The 20,000-nt window shown below is 43.5% G+C and overlaps 1 protein-coding gene across 1 annotated transcript in view; it reads left to right on the top strand.

Moving 5' to 3' along the window:
• Window positions 1–3,727: 3,727 nt before the first annotated feature.
• Window positions 3,728–20,000, top strand: part of cpne4b (copine IVb) — a gene marked incomplete at its 3' end in the record, with an annotated part of 41,040 nt that continues 24,767 nt past the window's right edge. The window contains exons 1-6 of the mRNA XM_080443205.1: window positions 3,728–3,862; window positions 8,086–8,265; window positions 16,627–16,698; window positions 17,492–17,566; window positions 18,000–18,083; window positions 18,476–18,565. Coding sequence (XP_080299331.1) covers window positions 3,836–3,862; window positions 8,086–8,265; window positions 16,627–16,698; window positions 17,492–17,566; window positions 18,000–18,083; window positions 18,476–18,565 — 528 coding nt within the window. The 5' untranslated portion in view covers window positions 3,728–3,835. The remainder of the gene's footprint in view (window positions 3,863–8,085; window positions 8,266–16,626; window positions 16,699–17,491; window positions 17,567–17,999; window positions 18,084–18,475; window positions 18,566–20,000) is intronic.

The raw sequence follows: 20,000 nt of genomic DNA on the forward strand, positions 1-20,000 counted from the left end.
TACATAATATACTGTATTTGCCATTTTTGAACAGCCCAAAGAAATCTTGAAAAATGACACAGATGCGTTCCCGGTCTTAATGGATTAATATTCAGCCTCCGGCAGCCAGGCAGCCAGCTCACCACACCAGGGCTCCAGTCTAATCCCCCAGCTCAGAGCTAACTGGTCCAGGGATTGTGCTGGTGGATTCAGAATCCATGCACCACACATCATTAGCTTATAGAGGACGAGGGGAGGGGACCCCTACATGAATGATGCATGTTACTGTATGTCGTCGCTGTCGGGGGGGGAAACCTCCTATCTCCATATTCTAACTTTATGTGTTTTTTCGTAAATTATTACTTGTTCATACTAACAGAGTCACACACAAAAGCATCAAAAGTAGCAGATCCGCACTCTCGAAACGCGGCGCAGAGCGACACGTTCCGAGCTTGTCGATGTGCTACTTTTGCTATTTTGGGAATTTGAATCGTGAAAAGTAATAGTTGGACATGTGAGGTTTACACCTGACAGAGACGATATGCAGTGTTTTCATAGTAATAGGACGATTGTAGCAGTGTCAGCGAAGCCGTGGCTTTAGAGAGTGTAACGAATGAGAGCAATTTTAGAGGAGGTTGAATAATTATTATTGTAATTTATTTGTCTTATTATTGTACATAGTAGTAGTAGTATAATTAATGGTAGTCTAGTACAGCTTCTCCTACTATAACTACTAGTAGTAGAAGGAGAGGCTCTATCAGACATTCAGATTGACTCACAATACGTTAATTCAGTGTTTTTTTTTACAATTTTATGCTACATTACAGATGTTTGTCTACCCCTGGCACACAACAACACAAACTCCAATCAATGTTTTCATTGACATGGAAATAAAATCTTGAATCTTGAATCTTTAAGCCCGGCTGCAGTTCAAACTGCAAAACAATTGATAGCTTGGAAACTATTGTTTCAGATTATCCCCACCACTCTCTCTGTGTGTGTGTGTGTGTGTGTGTGTGTGTGTGTGTGTGTGTGTGTGTGTGTGTGTGTGTGTGTGTGTGTGTGTGTGTGTGTGTGTGTGTGTGTGTGTGTGTGTGTGTGTGTGTGTGTGTGTGTGTGTGTGCGTGCGTGTGTGTGTGCGTGCGTGTGTGCATGCGTGTGTGTGCGCGACTGCGTGTGTGCTTGTGTCTATGTGTGTGTGTGTGTGTGTGTGTGTGTGTGTGTGTGTGTGTGTGTGTGTGTGTGTGTGTGTGTGTGTGTGTGTGTGTGTGTGTGTGTGTGTGTGTGTGTGTGTGTGTGTGTGTGTGTGTGAGTGAGAGAAAGCATCAGGGACCTTGGCAGAAGCTTCGGCGTGCCTTTGGAGGCCTGACCTTGAGCAGTGTGTGTGTGTGTGTGTGTGTGTGTGGACTGCTTACTCAGGGCCACAGAATATCTGCTCCAGTCAAAACAAAGCGTTCAGATGAACTGCAGCGCTGGCCATTTTCAGTACAGTAGCTCAGCAGCAACAATAATAAAGACATATCTCTGACCTACAAAAATAACCCATTTCATATCATTGCTGTCAGGCAGAAACCCTCTATTAATTGATGTCTCCGTCTCTGACGATCCATCTTTTTTTTATGTCTAACACAGTAAAATCCTCAGTGTTCATTTATTCTTTTGTAACTCTGAGCTTGCACAACTGTAACCAAATGGGTCCTTATAGTTACGGGTCCATTTGGTTACATTTTGTACAAGCTGCAGACTTGCCTGTGCCCCCCTCATCACCATATCTGCATAATGAGTGTATCTTCCCCTCTCTCTCTCTTTATGTATCCACTTCCCATCCATCCCTCCATTCACCCATCTCACCCAAATTAACCTTGTGGGATTGGTATTTAAGATAGTCAAAGGGACATTTCCCTCAGCGCCCTTAACCCATTTAGACCGGGAAAGAATCTGTGTCATTTTTAGATTTATTTGGCTATTGAAAAATAGCAGATCTACAAGCTCGTCGCGCGGCACGCACGACGAGCTTGTAGATCTACTATTTTTGAAAAAAATCTTTGCAAATCTTTGAATCTATATATATTTGTAAGGCAAAACATTTGTAACTCAAATCTTTGCTTCTGGGGATTCTACAAAATGTCTTCTAAAATCCAAAAGTTTTTTGAAAAAAATGTACGTTTCCATATCAGTGGTGCTCAAACTTTTTCATGTCCAGGACCCCCAAAATGATATGTGTTTGGCCGCCGACCCGCATCTCAAAATATTCTGTCCCAGGGACCCCCCCAGAAGCAAAGATTTGAGTTACAAATGTTCCCTTTAAAAAATATATATTCAAATATTTGCACAAATTGTTCAAGATTTTTCAAAAATAGCAGATGTACAAGCTCATAGCGCGGCACTCGGTGCCGCGCTATGAGCTTGTAGATCTGCTATTTTTGAATAGCAGATGTAATATTAACCCATGTTTGAATGGGTTAATACCCTCATACCTGACTAACTGCTTCTCCAAAGTGAGTGACACCCACAGCCACAACACTAGAGGAAGCGTCCATGCATGATCTGGTACCAACCACATTCAGAACCAACATGGGAAAGTTCTCATTCTAACTGCTCTGCCACCAACATGTGGGAATGTCCTGAAACACCATCCATTAAAGCAGTGGTTTTCAACCCTTTTCATGCCAAGGACTCCTAAATTGATATACTGTACATTTGGCCGCGGACCCCCAGCTGAAAATGTTTTGTGCCAGGGACCCCCAGAAGCAAAGATTTGAGTTAAAAAGATTCTCTTATAAAAAATATGTATTCAAAGATACATACATTTTCAAGATTTTTGAATTGCCAAAGCTAAGTGGTTAAAATGATTGTGACGCTATGTTAACTAATTTCGCTTGGGGACCCCCTGATACCCCCCCCCCCCCCCCACGGACCACTGGTTGAGAACCACTGCATTAAAGGATGTAAATCACTGGTTTATTTCAAAACTGGCCCAAAAAAAACATCTATCTGGAGGTAAATGCAAATTCCCATCGAAAGTCAACTGCCGCCATTTTTCCTTGTTCTCCTTTTTACATACAGTGTTTTGTATGTGTTGATGACATGTATTATTGTGTACGTCTTTTATGCTATGTGTTGATGACTACATAGGACCACAATGGAAACACGTCCCCAGGACTCTTTTTGTGTTTTTCTTTTAGCCTTAACGTCTTACTGTACCACGTGCTGTTTGCTTTTCTAACTAATAAATTCAATCAATGAATCAATCCCCAGCCAAAGTTGTTAATACAGAATCACAGTCATTTGAACCCCTTTATCCATATTTTATACGTTGGCTATTCAAAAATAGCAGATATACAAGCTCACAGCACGTCACTTCTTGCCATGCTGCGAGCTTGTACATCTGCTATTTCTGAACATTTTGGAAAAACTTTGAATAATCTTTTTTCCTTATTTCTTTTTTTTACACATTATCTTCTTTTCTGGGGGTCCCTACTCCCCGGCACAAAACATTTTCAGTAGAGGGTCCGCGGCCAAATATCAATTTGGGGGTCCTTGGCATGAAAAAGTTTGAGAACCACTGCTTTATGTATGCACCTCCTCATCCCTCCATTTACCCATCTCACCCAAAAATTAACCTTGTCCGTCCGTCTCTCTCTCCCTCTCTCCCTCTCTCTCTCTCTTCTCTGCAGTGTGTGGAGGGACAGCCTGTGTGTCCAGCATCATGAGTACTAACATCTACGAGTCCGCCGAGGCCACGCTGGGCTTCATCAGCTCTCCGTGCCTCGCCAAGGTGGAGCTACGAGTGGCTTCCAGAGGAATCTCCGACCGCGACGCTCTGTCTAAGCCTGACCCCTGCGTGGTGCTCAAGATGCAGTCGCATGGCCAGTGGTTCGAGGTAATGGCGCGCTGAGGGACTGACTGAGGTCGGGGGGTGGTGGGGGTTGGTCGGTGGGGTCGATGGAGCGGGGTGGAGATGGATGTGGGAGGCTTTGCGTAGTGATGGGTCGTAATGGATGTGGGCGTGTCGTATGCGGTGGTTGAGTGGGTGGGTGGTAGTGCCTGTCGCGATCGGTTTGTGCATGTGTGTGTGTAAGTGTGCGTGTTAGGGTGTTAATGTACAGCGTTTGTATGGTAAATGGTGCATTTATATAGCGCTTTTATCCAAAGCGCTTTACATTGATTGTGCCATTAACCCATTCACACACACATTCATACACCGATGGCGGAGGAAACCATGCAAGGCACCAACCTGCTCCTCATCGGGAGCAATTAGGGGTTCAGCGTCTTGCTCAAGGGCACTTCGACACTAACTCCAGGGGAGCGACCCAGCCCTGGATCGAACTGGGAACCTTGCGGTTTTTCCAGTTCACTCTACCCAGTCACTCTACCCCTGAGCCACTGCCGCCCCTATCTAAGGGGGTATGCATGTGCATATTACCGTATTCACGTGTTGCCAATCAATCACACACACATTACATTACATTACATTACATTACATTACAGTCATTTAGCAGACGCTTTTATCCAAAGCGACTTACAATAAGTGCATTCAACATAGGTAGGGAACGAAACTGCTAATCACCAGAAGCATTAAGTGCATTCTCTTCTAAAACAAGCAACCAAGAGTATACCTAGCGCTAAAGTAAAAGTGCAATATATATCAGCTACCTAATTTCAAAAACAGATGAGACAAAATAGGAAAATCAAATGAGCAAGAGCTAACACGCACTCACACACACACACACACACACACACACACACACACACACACACACACACACACACACACACACACACACACACACACACACACACACACACACACACACACACACACACACACACACACACACACACACACACACACACACACACACACACACACACTTCATGTGGCTGTGCAGTCCAATCCGTGATCCACACTGTCCGCCACAAGCAGAACAGGTGAAGGCCCTGACTGGGGGTGTGGGTGTCATGTTGGCTTCATGTTTCCTTTGACGTTTCCTGGTCCGTCGATCACCTCGGTCCTCCTCGAGCTTGTGCACTCCTTGTTGGAGGAGCTGCCGACCAGATAGAGCGTTGAGCTGCAGTGTCTGTACAGGCTGTACAGGGTCCACGCTTCACAGCTGTAGAGGAGGGTTGTCATAACAACAGCCAGGTAAATCGCTACCTTGGTATGGAGCTTAGGGGGGCGGCGGGGGGGTGACCCCATATCCAGATCGTCCCCCGGTCCCTGGTTCGATTCCCGGCCCGGCCCGAATCATTTGTGCATGTCATTCCTCTGCTCTCTCTCCATGTTTCCTGTCTCTCTATCTACCCCCCCCCCCCCCCACCAAAAAAAGGAAAAGAAGGGGCATGTGGTCCTAATGTGGTCTCACACCTTGACCGCGTCGTGAGCTCGTAGACAGGCTAGTTTTTCCAATGGCGTGACCACCTGCGCATATCTAAAGGTACATCAGGCTTAACTGCCTGAACCAGCAGTCACCCTGTCATTTTCCAATTTGAACACATCCCTGTAGGGATTCTACCAGACTCCTACACCGCCGGGAAGCCCTCAGGCGTGATATTGGATGGTTGATTGGCAAATGACACAAAAAGTAAACAAGGTGCCATGACCAGTGTTGCCATGTCCGCTTATTATAAGCGACCGTGGGCTTGTTTTTGTGTAAAGTCGCTTGTAAATATTGGTAGTTGCAGCAGGTTGTGTTTTTTTTGGGCTTGTTTCTAAAGTGTATTTGCTTATTTGTCCTCTGTGTGCGTGTGCATGTGCGTGTGTGTGCATGTGTGTGCGTGTGTGTGTGTGTGTGTGTTTTGGAAGTGGGTTGTACATTCGACCACAGTCTGGAAGAGGCATGTTCATATTTGGAAGCCTCTGTAATGTCCATAAATTTGTTGTGAGAGGCCTGCAGATTGCAGGAATGCCCAAGCCAAGAGCTAATAAGGCATTGGCAAAATTCTGTTCAGTGTCTGTGATAATTGGCATCTGTGCCAATTATCACAGCGTCTGTGATAATTGTCGCCACATATGGAGGAGACGATGCTTCCTGTATCTTGAAACACTTGTTGAATTTCCCAAGCTTGTGCATCTTCTATAGTTTGTGTTCAAGAATGTCTTGTTAAATATGAACGCAAATAAATATGTTAAATGTGTGTGTGCGTGTGCGTGTGCGTGTGCGTGTGTGTGTTAACTCGGATACACTCTTAGAGTTAAATTATCCTCTGAATTTAACAACAGAGGGTTAGGGTTGGGGGGGGGGGTGTTTGTATGCGGCTTATGATAAGCCCAACGGGGCTTATCATGATGGATGTTGGATAGATGTTATCACTCCCTATCACATCCAAAGTTCTTTAATCAGATAACGATATGTTTGTGTACAAGAGTGAAGAGAGCGAGAGAGAGAGAGAGAGAGAGAGAGAGAGAGAGAGAGAGAGAGAGAGAGAGAGAGAGAGATATGGTGGCAGAAGACAACATGGCGATTCATGCCAACTCCAGACGCAAGAGGAGAGACCGAAATCACTCTTATTCGTTTTCCAATAATAAGTCTGTGAGTCACACTATAAGCATATAGGCTTATGTGTGCTAAGCGCGCAAGTCACTGGGTTATCATCAGTACAAAAGACCCAGTTGTTTGTGCTCGCGCTGGATACAGCGCTGAATGATTTTTGTTTGCTGTGCTACTTACTAGAGACTTCTGGCTGGCTTTACTGTTCGTTTTATATTCCAAGCAGGCAGCTATAAGGTCCCGAAGCTGGCCAAGAGAGAAGATGAAAAAGAAAGTTGCGAGATCAATGCTATCAGCTGCTGTCCCTCCTCTATTTATAAGTTTGAGGAACAGCTTGCCTGCAGCACGACTTTGTCCAGCTAGAAAAAAAAATCACAATTATCACGTCGAGAGGTGCAAGCCATGCGATAATGACTGGGTGTGGGAAATGGCTCACGCTGAAAAGCTACATCTGAGGTGCAAAGTTATTCCAAATGAGCTTGGTTGTTTAACACTCATAACACTTTATTGGGGGAAAAGTCAACATTTGTGGGGGGAATGAAAAGAAAACAAAAAATGGAATTATTATGCTTATTTACTTTGTTTTATTGATTGATATCTTTATTGGTCATGAAATAAATCATTTGTCACATGTACTGTAGCCTCGTTCCCAGCCTTTACTCATCTCCGAGGAGAAAAGCCTGGTCACCACCTAATGCAGAGAGTGTCTATAGGGGCGGGACTTCCATTGCAGGTATTTCCCCCTGAAACACACCCGGGTGTTTTTTGGATCCATGTGCAGTAAACTCAACATTCAAAGTAGACTCAGGAAACCAAGGAGGACAGTTAAACAACGACTTTACTTAATAAATGAAGAACAAACCAAGGTACACCTCACAGGGCGAAACACATAATGACGGGGGAAAATACGGGGACCCTGAAACAAGGCCCATATGACACTACAATGATCCAGCAATGAGGGCAGTCACAGACAGTCTTAAATAGTCTCTGAGGCTCGTTAGCCAACTAGGCACGGCTGCCACCCGCAGCTGAGTCCACTCTAGGCAATCAGAGACCAAAAAGGAGAGGGGAGGGGCTGGGGAGTGGGGAGGGGCTGGGGACAGACTCAGGTCGTGACAGAGTGAGCTTGTACTGTGCATCTAGCTCTGATCCATAGCCGAGAAGGAGTTCTCCTTAAGGCTATGGGACTTTCGAGTCTTTGCGCCCGCACCACAGGCTGCGTAGCCTCTTGTCTGCAGTAAAAAATTGAAAAGTTCCATTGACCGGATCTGTAGATAACGGAGTAACTTAATAATGTTTTCTTTCCCGTGAAATGTTTAACATTCTGGCCAAAAAGTGTATTTTAGACGTCACGTGACGTGGGGGGCTAGCGAAAGTGTATTTTTTTTTTTACTGCAGACGAGAGGCTATGCAGCCTGTGGTGCGGGCGCAAAGACACAAAAGTCCCATAGCGTTAAGGAGAACTCCTTCTAGGCTATGGACCAGAGCTACTGTACATCTACCATTTTAGGCGTGTGACAATGTAACAAAATATAAATCAGGCTTCAGTACGATGGGTCGTGTGTTTTTTTTATTATTATTTTTTATGTTGACGGCCCGCACTCTGTTCACACAGGTGGACCGCACAGAGGTGATTCGGAGCAGCATCAACCCCGTCTTCTCCAAGATCTTCCTGGTGGACTTCTACTTCGAGGAGGTGCAGAGGCTCCGCTTCGAACTCCACGACATCAGCTCCGCCCACAACGGCCTCCGCGACGCCGACTTCCTGGGAGCCATGGAGTGTACCTTAGGACAGGTCAGTGCACCCTGGGGGACAGGGGGGGGGGGTACCGTGGGAGTAGGGTTGAGAACCGAGAACCGGTACCGTACTAGAACCGGTACCACAAAAGTAAAAATGCTATTAATGTCATTGAATGATTTTTTTTGTATAGAAAAGTAACGGTTCTGGCACCGTTTAGGCACCGGCACCGTTTTAAAATGACCGGTTTAGCACCGGTATTGGATAAAACCCAATCGATACCCACCCCTTCGTGGGGGGTTAGGCGTTGGTATGGGACAGGCCTTCCTTCAGACAATGTAGCAGCATATTGTTACTGTCGGGTAGAATCTCCTTTTTGTGTTTTTTTGTTAAATTAACGCCCTACTTGATCATACTACAGCGTCAAACAAAAGCATCAAAAGTAGCAAATCCACAAGCTCGAAACGCGGCTCAAAACGCGACTCGAGATGCGTTTTGAGCTTGTAGATCCTGAAATGAATTGAATCCTGAAAAGTAAGTTTTGGGAGAAATGAGGTTTTCACCCGACAGTGACGATAGGTAATACAAATAATAGTAAAGAAAAAATAAAGAGAAAGAGGGAAAAAAAACAAGAGCACACATGAAGGTGCCTGCCTACATGCATGCAGACATGTTCTATCAATAATAAAACATTTCAATTTGTATACAGAGCATATTTAGTCTGGGACAACAAAGAAACAGAAAAATTATTATTCACCGTGGCAAATGCAATGTCGTTATTTATTTTCTTTTTTTAAATCTAATAAACAATAAAAATGCAAAACGCACATTGGACAGGCTATAGTTTGCATTTCTTGGGTAAACAAGACCAGACCTAGGTTTGCATCCAATTACAACTGTGAACCTGCCCACAGCCTCAAACTCCGGAAAACTCTGTTCACAAGGTCAATAAACAATGTATGGTGCATTGAGTGGGCGCGGCACGCTCGCACGGATGGCCACAGCAGCGATAGACAACATTGTGCGTGTTGTCTATTGCTGACAGCATTATTGAAAATCAAAAAATGGCTATGCATGAAGAAACACACATATTGACAAGTGCACTTTACTATTAGCCTATCATTTATTTCAGGAACCTAAATGTCTTTGCTGTCGGGCACATTCCAACTAAATTATGTCCAAAATATTAACTTTTCAGGAAATGAAAATAAATAAATAAACACAATACTGCCTCATCAAAGTTGGTATTCTTGTGACTTTATACATGGTCAGATACTTGTATGTGTCCTTATATTATCGTCACTTTACCCAAATCCATCTCAAGTGGCGTGAGGAGGTTTTCGACCAGTGAATGTGGAGATAGTTGTTACGTCAATCATTGATTAGAATGACAAAGTCAAGACGGGGGAAAAAAAAATTAGTTAGGAGGTTTAGACCGACAGTTTGAGGATCCAATGGAGTTAGGAGATTTTTTAATACTTTTCTCTGGTTCAATATTTGTAAAACCCACACACAGACATAAAGGGTGTGTTAAAGAAAGTAAAATAGTAGAAAAATGGAGATAAGAAGTTTCTGTTCAGATGACCAATGATATCCAATGAAATCGACAGGAAGTGGAAAACACAGCCTAGGAAACAGGTGAATACTCTGTCCAATTCTCCACCTCAGTGGGAAAACTCATCTCTTCAGACTTTTTTTCTAAAGCTGATTCTGCGATTCTGATTCTCACAACCTACAGTAGCTCTCCTCATTCCTTGTATCCCTTCTTGTGTCCTAAATTTGCAGATGTGCAGATGTATGTTAGTTACTATTTTACATATAGTCTCTGTCGGGCAGAAACCTCCTATCTCCATGTATTTGAACCTTTTGTGTTTTTTTGTAAATTAACGCCCTACTTGATCATATACTACAGCGTCACGCAAAGCATCAAAAAGTAAGTCCGACATAATGAGGTTTCTGCCCGACAGAGACGATATGCTGTGATGTTAGATTTAGAATTACACTGTTCGCTTGTCACAAATGCTAAAGTTCACCAGACATTCAAGTTGCGGTCACAACAGTGTAGAATTAGAAATGTGCCCCTAATTCCCTTTCTCTGTTATATATAATAATAATAAACTTTATTTGTATAGCACCTTTCATGACATGAAATGCAGCTCAAAGTGCTTTAAAGAAAAAGTACAAATAATTTAACAATAAAGCAAAAAAGAAAAGCAAAAGCATAAAACAACATATTGAAAAAATACATAGCAAAAAAGGCAGTGAATCAGGCAAAACAGTGAGGACGTTAATAACAACACAGAGATTACAAAAATCAACTGAAAGCAAGAGCGAAGAAATAGGTCTTGAGCTGTGCTTTAAAGCTATCCGCGGAGGCTATGTTCACATCACTATCATTACATTAGCCTTGAGTGAACGTGGAACGCGTTAGCCACAAGTGAGTGCGCATGCAAATAGGCGAGTGGGTGAGTGAAGCATGCACGTCGTTGATAAAGGTGAGCACACTCATGAATACAGATGAAGAGTGCATGATAGTGCAGGTGAGCACAGCCAGAACAACATAAACACAGCTGCTGCTGATGAGTGCATGATGCTTCCACAGCTGAACGCACGGAAACGCCGTAAAAAAAACGATGAGTGAAGCGGAGCACGCTCGCCTGCATCCATGGTGCAGCTCACAGGTTGCTTTGATAAAAGGGAGCGTGTGGAATGTATGCAGCATGCTGGCTTGTGTGCATTGTATAATAATAATGATAATACAAAATTATAATACGCTTTATATTTGACAAATTTCTGTGCTACATGGCATAAAACGTCAAGAAAATAGATACAAAAATAAATAATAAATAAAAACAATGAAATTAATACAATTCAGATCAATGGTACTGTAAGATACCCGCCCTCCCCAACTATACACAGTTTTAAAAAAAAGTTAAAAATTTTAAAACACACAAAGGCATCAATAAGTCCATCTAGGCAAATGCCTTGTTAAAAAGAACTGTGGAGCTCTCAGATGGTCAGGGTGAGCATTCCACAGCCGAGGAGCAGCTGAACAGAAGGCCCGGTCCCCCATGGTGCAGCAGAACTTCGTCCTGGGGGGGTTTCAGTGTGTTGGAATCTCCAGAGCGGAAGGGAACGAGTGGAGGTCGGGGATTTGAGGAGTTCCTTTAGATGCCAATCATTCACCAGTGTACAGTATGTACGATGGTGAGCCGCCCCCAGCTTCCATCTGTGTCGCTCCTTCACTTATTCCTTGTCAACTTTCCCAGCTTCTGACTCAATAAAGAGAAAACACAGAGGTCTTTTGGCTTGGCCACTCTCCCCCCTTTAACCACTTAAGACCTGAGGCCGATTCTACAAAACGCCTTCTAAATCGGTAGTTCTCAAACGTTTTTGTGCGGCAAGGACCCCCAAAAATTCAAAGTGATTCAACATTTTTCAAACACTTTCAAGATTTTTCGAAAATGTTAAAAAATAGCAGATCTCGTGACGCGCTGTGAGCTTTTTTGAGAACCACTATTCCAAACCTCTGTTCTAAATCAATCAATGTTGCTATAGATATAGCTAAAATCTAAAATGACAAAGATGCTTTCCTGTTTTAATGGGTTAAAGGTTAAAGTAAAAAAAAAAGGAGTAGTTCCAAAAAAAAATCCTTATTCTCTATCAATTACACACCCCATGATTTTTTTTTACGCATTACTAAGTCAATAATTTGACGTCCGGCAGCTTTTCCGGTAGGAGCCTTTAAAGAGACTCTCTGAGTGTTTTATACATTGTCATATGACAGTGATGAGAGCTTGTAGATCCTCTTTGTTTTTGTTGCTATTTCTTTCAAAATTTGAGAAAATTTGCCCCCAAAAATGCGAGCGCCAGGCTAAAACCTTTCACAGGAGTATAATTACGTAACGTAATGTCAGTGTCTGATATAATTGAGACGACACAGTGTGACTTTGAGGTTTGAAGTGGCCTAACCTCTAAAGTGTTTTGGATCTGGATGGATGTTATATCTGGAGACCCGAGGTCAGACTGTATCACGTACCCACACAGTGGTCTAGCGGGCCGGCTGACATGCCGGGACAAATCCCACTGGGCCGCAGCGTCGGTGTGCATGGTGAGCTGTCAAAAAAATCCATAGTTTTTATACCGGCTGTCCGGGCCCTGTCTGTCTGTCTCTCTCTCTCTGCCGGCCCTCTCTCTCTCTGAGGGCCTGTCATTCGAGGTGAGCATGAGAGCGTGTAGCATACGTACGTGTTCTGGGACTGAGCTCACTGGACAATCACAGCCACGTTAACTCTTAACACATTCCACGCCAGAGTTTAATATCATAATGTACTCACCAGTGCCAGCGATTTATTGTTGTTTTTTTGTTTTTTTTCACGTCGCCACAGACCTCGCTAAATACCTTTATGATCGCGCGTTAAACTGTTTGTAGACACACAGGGTAGCTGTGTGAGTGGCCCAGAGAAGACCGTTTCAATCGGCGACATTCCATTTTGCAGTAGTCGCGGTTTCTGTTAAACAGCGTTCAGCGAGGAGAAAAAAAACTCAGAGATAATGGCGGATTAGGGGAAGCTTTAGAGCGGCGGCGGATGGGAACGAAAATCTCCGGATACGGATATTTCCATATCCGGGTGTGCTACAATGAAATGTGTCACTGCGAGAAAAAAAGAAAGAAAAAAAAAGACCACTTCACGTAGAACTACGCGACTGCCACGCTGCGCAATTATTTAGGTTCGTGTAGAACTACGCGATTGGCACGCAATGTGTTAACAGTGGTGGAAAAAGTACTCACATTTTTTACTTAAGTAAAAGTATCAATGTGGAAGTACTCTGTTACAAGTGAAAGTCCGGAATTCAAAATGTACTTGAGTAAAAGTATAAAAGTATTGGCATCAAAATGTACTTAAAAGTACCAAAAGTAAAAATTATGCAGGATGTCCCATTACAAGTTTTCAAATGTATACAAATCTTTTGAAAATAGCAGATCTACAATGCGTCCAAAAAAAGTCCTGGGGACTTTCCATTTCCATTGTGGTCCTATAAGTATTCAATTAATCAGCATAGCATACACAAATTAACACAATAATACAATAGTCATCAACAAATAAACACTTTATGTACAAAAGAGATGGGGAAATTACATTTACCTCCCCTTGTGGTCTCCTGATAGGTGTTTTTTTCAGGCCAATTTAGAAAGAGACCAGTGTTTCACATCCTTTATTGGATGGTATCAGGGCATTCCACATTTTGGTGGCAGAGCAGTAGAATGAGAACTATCCAGTTCAACTTTTGCTTACGTCATAGGCCCCACCGTAGCCTAATCTGTCGCTACTGTGTTGTGGCTGTTACACGGTGGATACATTGTTTTGAGCTTGTCGCTGCTGTTTATATGTATGTGTGTTGTATCAGTGGCCTTGTGGTTAGTGAGTGTCCGCCCTGAGACTGCTGAGGTCGGGGTTTCGATTCCCTAGCCGGGTCATACCAAAGACCAGGGGTCTTCAACAGGGGGTCCGGGACCCCTAGGGGGTCCTCAGAGCTACTATAGAGGGTCCGCCAAATCTTTGTGTGATAGGATTTTTTTTTTTTACATTAACCACTTGAACCCCCCTTTTCTGAGGGGAACATTAGCCGAAAATAGCAGATCTACAAGCTCTCAACGCCTCGCGCTGCGAGGCGTTGAGAGCTTATAGATCGGCTATTTTTGGCAAAGAGGCTACAGGTGTAGAGGGAAAAAAAGAGCAGACGAAGTAAAAAAAATAACGAATCTGAAACACAATTTTATACAATATAGAGTAGGGGGTCCCTGCTTCACCTCTCTCTCTGGCCTGAAAACGTTGAAGAACCGTGCCAAAGACTATAAAAATGGAATGGGTCCCCATGCCTCCCTGCTTGGCACTCAGCATCAAGTGGTCGAATTGGGGTATGCGGCATGCTAGCGTCATGTCCAGGGGGTGTACTTGAACATCAAGCAGCCTCACGCTACAGAAACAGGAGATAGGCTCCTGCCCTATGGGCCACATGGCTCTGCATGGCTTACTTGTACTTATTATTTATGCAGCTCTATCATCTGCTGTTTGTTTGTTTTTTTAGCCCCTACCCCCTCTCCCTCAAGAGGCCTTGCTTTTGGCCGGGCCGCCATTGTTGCGAACGCAGCGGAAGGAGGCGCGCCTTTGGCGCGCCTCCGCGCAAGTGGAGCTTACTATGAAACCGTGCTCGGCTTGTGTGTGTGTCTCTCTGTGTGCAGTCACACTCTCATTGGCTGCATGCACCCATGTGACTCACGCTCTCATTGCCTGCCTGCCCCTGGGTGACTAAATACACTCCTCTGACATAAATATAGCAGCTACAGTAAAAAAAAACACATCTACAAGCATCTAAACGAATTCATCTATTGGGATATATCTAAGAATTCCATGTCATTTGTGCATATTTCAGGCTGGATGGCAAGTTGAAAACGCCTTAGTTTGAGGACAGTTTGCCCAAACAAAAAGAAAAAGCCTGAAATCCGCCTGCCCCTGGGTGACTAATTAAACTCCTCTGACATAAATATAGCAGCTCCAGTAAAAAAAAACACATCTACAAGCATCTATACACGAGTTCATCTATTGGGATATCTAAGAATTCCATGTCATTCCTTTCTATTCTTCTTATTGTTATTTTCGAGCTGCGTTCGCTTCCCGCGTTCGCGCGTCTTACTTGTAAATAAGAATATATTCTTCATGACTTAATTGCCTTCAAATAAAGGTAAAATACCCCACTGTCTAGACTCATTGAAAACACCCGTCCTTGGTGATCTGGTGACAGATATTGTCCTTCTTCAACTTTTTGAAATAATTTTTATTGTATTTAAAAAAAATAAGTGAAAAAGGTTAATTAAAAACAAAATAAAAAACACGGCCCCCTCACACATTAGAGGGCCAATATCAGTCACCAGAACCAAGGACGGGTGTTTTCAATGAGTCTAACATGGTTAAATAGAGTTTGAAGTTGCAATGGGTTTGTATAGGAAATGAATATCAAATATCTAATTACTGAATCAAGCAACTTGAAAACTGTCTGGGGTGCTCACAAAAGCCTGAGTAGATGTTAAAATGACCCCAATGTCAAAGTTAAATATCCCTTTAATAAAGTGCAGAGGCCCTTTGCATGGGCTTTTACAGTATGTGTGACTGAATATGCTACAAGCATTCCCCAAAAAAGGGCGACAAACAAATCTCTATCATTCTTTGACCATGTTATTTGCTCTTTGAAAATTGGTTGTTTTGCTGCATGCCCAAGGACACACAAGTAAAGGGTGAATTGTAAAGAATTGAGACCAGCAAACGAGGGAAGTATGGTCTGTTCAATGACACGAGGGAGATTTTATTCCAGACTTTGTCAGTTAGAGGTTGTTTAGGAGAAAGTAGGAGAGTTCCAGAGCGGTAACTAAAAGTACAGTCCCCCACAGTGTGTGGCGAGAGTTTTCTTTTTTATATTATTAAGTCATTTTCACATACTGTCAGGCAGGGCCAGAGGGCCAGTGGGCAGAAATAGAGGGATTTTGAAGGTGATGCAGGACGTGATTTGGAGTCAGCGAGTAGCACATAGAAATGCGTCGGGGGTGCGGGGTGGGGGTGGGGGGGGGTGGAGGGGTTTGCACTAAGTGATTTATGGACTTGAGTCATGAATGTACACAGTGTACTTTCCAAATTAAAATAAACTCGAAAAAGTGCTCCTCGGAGCACAGTTCTCCGCCAGGTCAGGTAGAGGTAGGTTATTGTGGGCCAGCAATGCTCGGAATTTGCCAAAGGATTTGCCAAAGGATGGAATTTAAAAAATGTAGTTTCCGATGTCGTCTAAAAAGTCAAATAATGGCGACATATCGGGCAGACCGATATATCGTCGGGCGCTAAAAATGACAGAGGGAAGGAAGGAAGTCAATAAATAAGTAAAAAAAGAGGTATAAAGAGAGAGAGACTGTACATTGTTACAGTCTTTTTATTTGAGTATTATTTGATGTTTTATTGTACAATACACTGTTTTTGAACTGTGTTGTTTTTTTTACCGAGGATTTTTAACTTTAACTTTTTTAACTACCAGATTTTTAACTTTTATATGTTCATCATGCTTCTTTTTATTGACAATCTGTATGAATGGATTGCAACTGGAGCTGTTGAACAGAATACATTTCCTTCGGGATTAATAAAGTATGTATCTATTTATCTCTACAGTATGGTGTAATATTTTTCTGTGTGTGTTTCTTTGTGTGTGTATGTGTGTGTGTGTGTGTGTGTGTGTGTGTGTGTGTGTGTGTGTGTGTGTGTGTGTGTGTGTGTGTGTGTGTGTGTGTGTGTGTGTGTGTGTGTGTGTGTGTGTGTGTGTGCGTGCGTGCGTTTGTGCTCGCACGTGTGTGTGTGTGTCTTTTGATGTGTATTTCAGATCGTCTCCCAGAGGAAACTGAGCAAAGCTCTGCTCAAGCAGGGAAACACTGCTGGCAAGTCTTCCATTACGGTAGGTGATCAACTACACACGCACGCACGCACACACACACGGGCACGCACGCACGCACGCATGCACGCATACATACATAAGTCTTCCATTACGGTAGGTGATCTACTTCAGCGGTTCTCAAACTTCTTCATGCCAAGCACCCCCAAAATGATGATGTATTTGGCCGTGGACCCGCATCTAAAAAGAAAAGTATTTTGTGCAAGCAAAGATTTGAGTTAAAAATGTTCGCTTTACATATATATTCAAAGATTTGCACAAACTTTCACGATTTAAAAAAAAATAGCAGATCTATAAGCTCACAGTGAGCATGTATATCTGCTATTTTTGAAAAGCCAATGTATAAAATATGGTTAAAGTTGTTAAAATGATTGTGACGCTATATTAACTAATTAACTAGCCCCTTAAGGACCCCTGTAGGTCCCCGGACCCCACTTTGAGAACCAATGATCTACTCAACAGACACATACACTCACCCACACACACACACACACACACACACACACACACACACACACACACACACACACACACACACACCCACACACATGCACGCACAGTCGCACACGCACACGCACGCACACACTCACACACGCACACGTCCTTGGAATAGGGATAATTAAGTTGATGATGGTACGTTCCTTTATCATCTCATTGCCCTTCGTGTTCCTCTCCCCCCTTTCACTATCTTTAACTCTCTTTTCATCTACCCCTCTCTCTCTCTCTCTCTCTCTCTCTCTCTCTCTCTCTCTCTCTCTCTCTCTCTCTCTCTCTCTCTCTCTCTATCTCTCTGAAGGTAACAGCGGAGGAGCTGTCTGGTAATGATGATTATGTAGAACTCTCCTTCAGCGCTCGCAAGCTAGATGACAAGGTTTGTATGTGTGCGCGGGTGTTTGTGAAAGAGAACTAGCCTGGCATGGCCAGACTAAAGAGAACTAGAGAGAGACAGAGAAAGAAAGAGAGAGAGACAGACAGACAGAGAGAGAGAGGTGGGGGTTGTGAAGGGCTGTGGGACTCAGTGATGTAGCAAACACAGGCACGCACGCACGCACGCACCCACACACACACGCACACACTCCCCCGATTAATTATCTATACATGCTGTGCTTGGAGGGAATTAAGAGTGACGGTGAGGGTATGTGGATGAGCAGATAAACAGGTGAGGACAGACGTGGAGGTAACAGGATTTAAAAAGAGGCCTTGGAGTGTCGCTTTGCAGACAGTGATCAAAGCCACAGCCTCTGGGACGATGTGCCTTACTTACATCATGCCTGCGCTTCCTTCCGTCCTTCCCCCCTCTGAAGGATTTCTTCAGCAAGTCAGACCCCTTTCTGGAGATCTTCAGAATAAACGACGATGGCACCGGCTCCCTCGTGCACAGAACCGAGGTAACATAGACATCTACGAGGACACTTACACATCGTTGCTGTCGGGGAGAAACCTCTTACCTCCATATTTTATAACTTTTTGTGTGTTTTCGTAAATTAACGCCCTACTTGATCATTCTACAGCGTCACACAAAAGCATCAAAAGTAGCAGAACTGCAAGCGACGTGTTTCGAGCTAGATCTGCTACTTTTCCCGTTTTTTTTATTTGAATCCCGAAAAGTAACAGTTTTGGACATATGAGGTTTCCACCTGACAGAGACAAATACATGGAGGTGCCGTTGATTAATTCTTTGCATGTGTGTGTGTGTGTGTTTGTGTGTGTGTGTGTGTGTGCGTGCGCGTGCATGCGCGTGTGCGTTTGTGTGTGTGTGTGTGTGTGTGCTTGCACGCAGACGGTGATGAACAACCTCAGTCCAGTGTGGAAATCCTTCAAAGTGTCCTTGAACACACTGTGCAGCGGAGATCACGACCGAGAACTAAAGGTGAGCTCAATATTTTAGACAATGCATAATTTCCTCTGAAACAGGTCCGAATGTCAACCTTAACGTCCTTCCTCCATCGTCCAGCTTCTGTCTTGCTTAGTTTGCAATTTAAGTCCCGCGTTGTCTTCAGTGCAAGGTTGTCAAACCGTATTAAATGAACTATTCCCTCTGACATGTAGCCACCTGCTGTTTCCTCTGTGTGCTGACAGAATCTTAATAATATAACCAGTGGTGGACAAAGTACTCAACCCCAGTACTTGAGTCAAAGTATAGATAATCTCGGTCAAATATTACTCCAGATTCCACTAAGGAGTCCATATAGTTCTCTAGCTTGGCTTTGTCTTGGCTTTGTATTTCTTCTTTCTCATTGTTCAAGCTTCAAGCTTCTCTGTCAAAACAAACAAATAGGAACAGACTGGCCTCATGACATAATAGGACCATGTACCTCAAATCGCATTGATTTAATATTGACTTGTGTCGGCACAAAAACATAAACGTGTCGTTTCGAAAGTGATGTGAATGCGCCTGAACAACCAGAAAATGGGAAAGTACTCAAGAGAATGCTAATGTCTTAGTTGCACCAACATTGTGGTTGCGAAGCAGTTCTCACTAATAAGTGTTTAAAATTGCTATTTCCAATAGGTGCAGTAGGTGGTCACAAAGTTCAAGCTAGTAATGAGCTGGTGGATGTGTGCAGAGAAATACAGATTTTTTAACTCATTTGCTTTTCCTTTTTTCTTTTAGTAGCCAATTATTTTTTGCCCTCAATTCGTTTTTTCGTTATTCTCCCCAATGTAGTCGTTATTCTCTCCACACATTTCTGTGTTTTGCCACTGCTCTTCTCACCTGCCAGTGACCACCTCCGACCGTCCTACACCCCCGTTCAACACCCCCCAGCATACAGTATAGGAGTCCCTAACACAACGACAAATGTTGTGTTAGGGACAGTTTTTGTTCCCAGGTAGAGTGCTCAAGATTCTGGCCTCTATCCCAGGCACTGTCAACTCAGCATGAGTAGTAGCAGGGCTTGGGTATCTAAGATGTTAAGATGCTGAGTACTGGAAGCTGATGGTAGTTGAGGGCATCTATCCCCTTTACAATGCCCTCATTGCTTGACGGATACCCAAATAACCTACCGTCTCAGAGGAGGGCTGTGGACAGTTTAGAAACCTGCCTACCAGTGACATCATCGATGGGGAATCCAAGCTAATGGAAACTGCAGGCTTTCTATTCCTGGAAAGTTAGCATGCATAATGGAAGCCATTGCTCTCTCAAAAAATCTAAATAAAGCTCTCATATGAGACATATTTTTTTAATACTATTTTATCATGAACATTAGTGAGGAACAATTATATGAACATAGGTTGAAAATGGCCCTTTAACCAAAATAACGTATCATCTGGCAATCTAACCCAACAGGAAGCTATTGTAAATG

The sequence above is a fragment of the Gymnoscopelus braueri genome (genome assembly GCF_963280865.1).
Source record: "Gymnoscopelus braueri genome assembly, chromosome: 11".
Taxonomy (NCBI): Eukaryota; Metazoa; Chordata; class Actinopteri; order Myctophiformes; family Myctophidae; genus Gymnoscopelus; species Gymnoscopelus braueri.